Source organism: Plectropomus leopardus, unplaced genomic scaffold (assembly GCF_008729295.1).
Source record: "Plectropomus leopardus isolate mb unplaced genomic scaffold, YSFRI_Pleo_2.0 unplaced_scaffold27701, whole genome shotgun sequence".
In the NCBI taxonomy this organism is placed as follows: Eukaryota; Metazoa; Chordata; class Actinopteri; order Perciformes; family Serranidae; genus Plectropomus; species Plectropomus leopardus.
In genome coordinates this window covers 1,138-5,049 of record NW_024630159.1, presented here as the reverse complement: position 1 = coordinate 5,049, position 3,912 = coordinate 1,138, and the positions used below count along the sequence as shown (strand labels likewise).

Here is a 3,912-nt window from a genome sequence, read left to right as displayed (position 1 = left end):
TATATGTGTTGTGATTAAAGATGTAATTTTGTGTTTTTTTGACAGTAACAGAGTATTTCTGTGTTTTTCAGGGCTACAAACACAGTAAAGAGTACATCGCCACTCAGGGGCCGCTGCCTGAAACTCGCAATGATTTCTGGAAGATGGTTCTGCAGCAGAAGTCTCCGATTATCGTCATGCTCACGCAGTGTAACGAACGACGGAGGGTGAGTCTCATTACTGCAAAAAACACGACTGGTCTTAACCCTTTGAAACTGAGCAAATTGGTTTAATTTTTTACAAAAACATACGGGGAGAAAGAAAAAGAAAAAAAAAATGACCCCAAAAAGTACTGAAAATCGAAAAAAAAAAATATACACGCATTTCTATAAAAATCATTTGAAATATATAATCATCATAATTATTATCATGTTTTTCTTTTATTTTCCCATTTTTTTCCGAAGCTAATTTTGAGGTCGTTTTCTTGTTTCTTTTAGGATTTTGTTTTACAGTTTGCGGGATATTTTCTGTCACGTTGCTCACTGCCTTTTCCTGTCAGATCAAAGTACAAAAAAACCCTGACATTGATCCAGGTTTTAAAGGGTTAAATACACATTTGGGGAATTTTTACTTGAGTCTTTTCTCTTCGTGCTTCATTATTCTGCAACATTTGACACCTTTGGCTACTTTACAAATTCAGATTTTCACTTTCAAAACACATTAAAAGTTTAAGAAATTCAGTTTTTTTGTTAGACAGTAAACTAGCCAACAGCTGAAACGATTAGTCCATTAATCAATCAGACAAAAAATTCATTTTAACGTCATCTTTTATTTAAAAACATTTCATGGTGTCAGCTTCACAAACATGAAGATGTGCTTCTTTTCCTTTTAATAATTTCCATAATTTTAATGTTGAAGATGAAACTGTGGGCTTCCTCTCTGATCACAATGATCTCTGGATATATTTGCTGTTTCCAGGTGAAATGTGATCACTACTGGCCGTTCACAGATGAACCGGTGATGTACGGAGAGATCAGTGTGGAGATGCTCTCTGAAACCGAGTCTCCGGAGTGGACCATCAGGAAGTTCAGACTGGGATACGTGAGTACCGGTCTCCGGGGGTCGGGGGCCCGGCGGGAGGCGAACGCTGCGGCTTCATGTTGTACGTTCACATATTCTCATCGATGTTCGTCTCCTCCTGCAGGCTGATGAGAGTCAGGACGTGCTGCACCTGAACTACACCTCATGGCCCGATCACGGCGTCCCCACGGTCAACGCCATCGAAAGCATCCTGCAGTTCGTCCACATCGTCCGTCAGCAGGCAAACAGGACCAAAGACCCCATCATCGTCCACTGCAGGTCAGGATTCTGCAGAGGGTCACACGGAGCTCCGACAGTTTCCAAAAATACAGATATTATCTTAACATTATACTCGAGTTAACCCCTTGAAACCCGAAAAAGCATGTGAAGAAGGCGACGAGAAATGAAAGAAATCATCCAAAAATTAGCAAGAAATTTGTAAAAGCAAGAAAATGTTCCTGAAAATAATCAAACAAACATAACAAAACAAAAAAGAAATAAGTAATGACCCAGAAAAAGCCAAGAAAAATTATAATAATTTTGTAACATCATTTTTATAATGTAATTATGATCATTATAGATATAGTTTTTCCTTTTTTTTTTTTAAATATGTTTTTTGTTTGCTCATTGCTTTTTTCCCTTCCATGTTTTGGAAGAAATTGGACCATTTTTCAACAATTCAAATACTCGTGAAAGCCGTCTGAAAAGAAAAGTGATGTCACTCCGAGTTTCAAAGGGGTAAACAAAAATGTTTTTTTGGATGTTGCTGCAAACAGATCTGTAATGTTCTTCATCAGAAAAACTAAAATAATTTTATTTATATAGCACCTTTAAAAACACAGTTTACAAAGTGCTTTGACAAACAAGGCAAACGGAGGCCGTAAGCCCCAGAAATTAAAACAATTTACTATGTTTCCAAATCAGTGAATTATCTTCGATATGTTGGACATTTTTTTAACATCTTAAATTCAGCTTGTCAACTCAACGATAGTAAACTGGCAAGCCTTTAACCAATAATAAACGTTCAGTGTTCGGTACTTTAAGTAACTGTATAAAACTGTAAAAATCGAAAAATAATTTTAAATCACTTATTTAAAAACAGTTAAATAATCACATTATTTCCTTTAGAACAAAAACAAAGTTGCTGGTTGTTATTCAGCATCGTGTGTCCATTCACGAGGAGGTCGTTATCCCGCCCTGACAATCACAGCCATAAAAATGCTTTTAGACGGATGATGTAATGCGCACTGTGTCATCCGTTTCCTCTGGTTTTGGCTGCCATCATGACTCCTGTCGTTACAACGATATCAGCAGAGGTTTGATGTCTGTGTCCGTGTCTGTGGTTCAGTGCCGGAGTCGGCCGGACGGGGACGTTCATCGCTCTGGACCGTCTCATGCAGCACATCAGGGAACACGAGTTTGCAGATATCCTGGGGATGGTGTCCGAGATGCGTTCACATCGTCTGTCTATGGTCCAGACCGAGGTGAGAGCTGTTGGTTTAGACTCACTGTCGTTCAGGGATGCTTGACTGGCTTCTATGACGGCCTCTTTTGGAAAATGACGGGAGGCCTGCAGCCCCATACACACAAGGGTTTCAGACAATTTCTAGGATTTAAGAGTGAGTTCATGATTTAATGAGATTTCTCAATATTTAGGACATTTCTAGGATTTAGACATTTCTAGAAACTGAGGACATTTGTAGGATTTTAGGACATTCCTGGGATTTTAGGATGTTTCTGGGATTTTAAGAAATTCCAGGGATTTTTAGGCATTTCTAGGATTTTAGGATGTTTCTAGGATTTTAGGACATCTCTGTGATTCAGGACATTTTTAGGAATTCAGGAGATTTCTAGGATTTTAGAACATTGCTACGATTTTAGAACTGTTCTAGGATTTTAGGACATCTCTGTGTTGCAGGACATTTTTTCAAAATTCAGGAGATTTCTGGGATTTTAGGACATTTCTAGGATTTTAGGACATTCCTGGGATTTTAGGACGTTTCTAGGTTTTTAGGTTGTTCCCAAGAATTTAGGACGTTTCTAGAATTTTGAGAACATTTCCAGGATTTGAGGTTATTTCTAGGATTTTAAGACTTTTCTGGTATTTTAGGACATTTCTAGAAATTTAGGACATTTCTAAGATTTTAGTACATTTCTAGGATTTTTGGATATTTGTGGGATTTTAGGTCATTTGGGATGTTTTTTCTGTGTCTTTTCACACAGAAAAAGCAAACCAGAGCGCATCAGTAAAAGTTAACATATCTCCTCTTAGTGGTTTGACGTGTCAGGAAGAAGCTCCTGTCCGCCCAAATATCAAAGATCTAGTCCTGTTTCTTGTGTGGCACTAGGCAGAGAGAAGGAAAACGAACCAGAGTCCAATTCAAAAACGCTATACAACACAGGTTTGAAAATGCCCTTCAAACTACAAATGTCCCTGAGACAGTGTCTGTGTGTGGACAAACGCTCGTCTTTTTTGTCTGCAGGAGCAGTACGTGTTCATCCATCAATGTGTCTTGTTGATGTGGCAGAAGAAGAAGCAGCAGTCCATCACCTCTGACGTCATCTACGAGAACGCCAGCAAGACATAATGGTGGAGGCTCCTCCAGACGTGAGTCGCAGTGATGCCACACACGAACATCTTAAAACGATGATGCACACAAACATCGCATAAAAATGTCAGCAGAAAGCTCATAGTATAGTAAGTTATGGAAAAAAAAATGAATGTTTTCAAACGAATACATCATAAAAAGTCATATTATATGACAAAAAACAAAAACAAAAAGTCATAGTAAAGTGTGTGTCGAAGTTTGTGTCGAAAAATGTGGAAAAACATAACAACATAATATACTACGC

The 3,912-nt window shown here is 38.2% G+C and overlaps 1 protein-coding gene across 1 annotated transcript; it reads left to right on the top strand.

Moving 5' to 3' along the window:
• Positions 1 to 71: 71 nt before the first annotated feature.
• LOC121937869 (receptor-type tyrosine-protein phosphatase O-like) lies at positions 72 to 3,662 on the top strand (the record flags this gene model as incomplete). The annotated part of the gene is made up of 5 exons (XM_042481166.1): positions 72 to 206; positions 958 to 1,080; positions 1,184 to 1,338; positions 2,408 to 2,543; positions 3,543 to 3,662. Coding segments are annotated over 5 exons (654 nt in total), but the record flags the coding sequence as incomplete, so codon positions are not given.
• Positions 3,663 to 3,912: the final 250 nt, after the last annotated feature.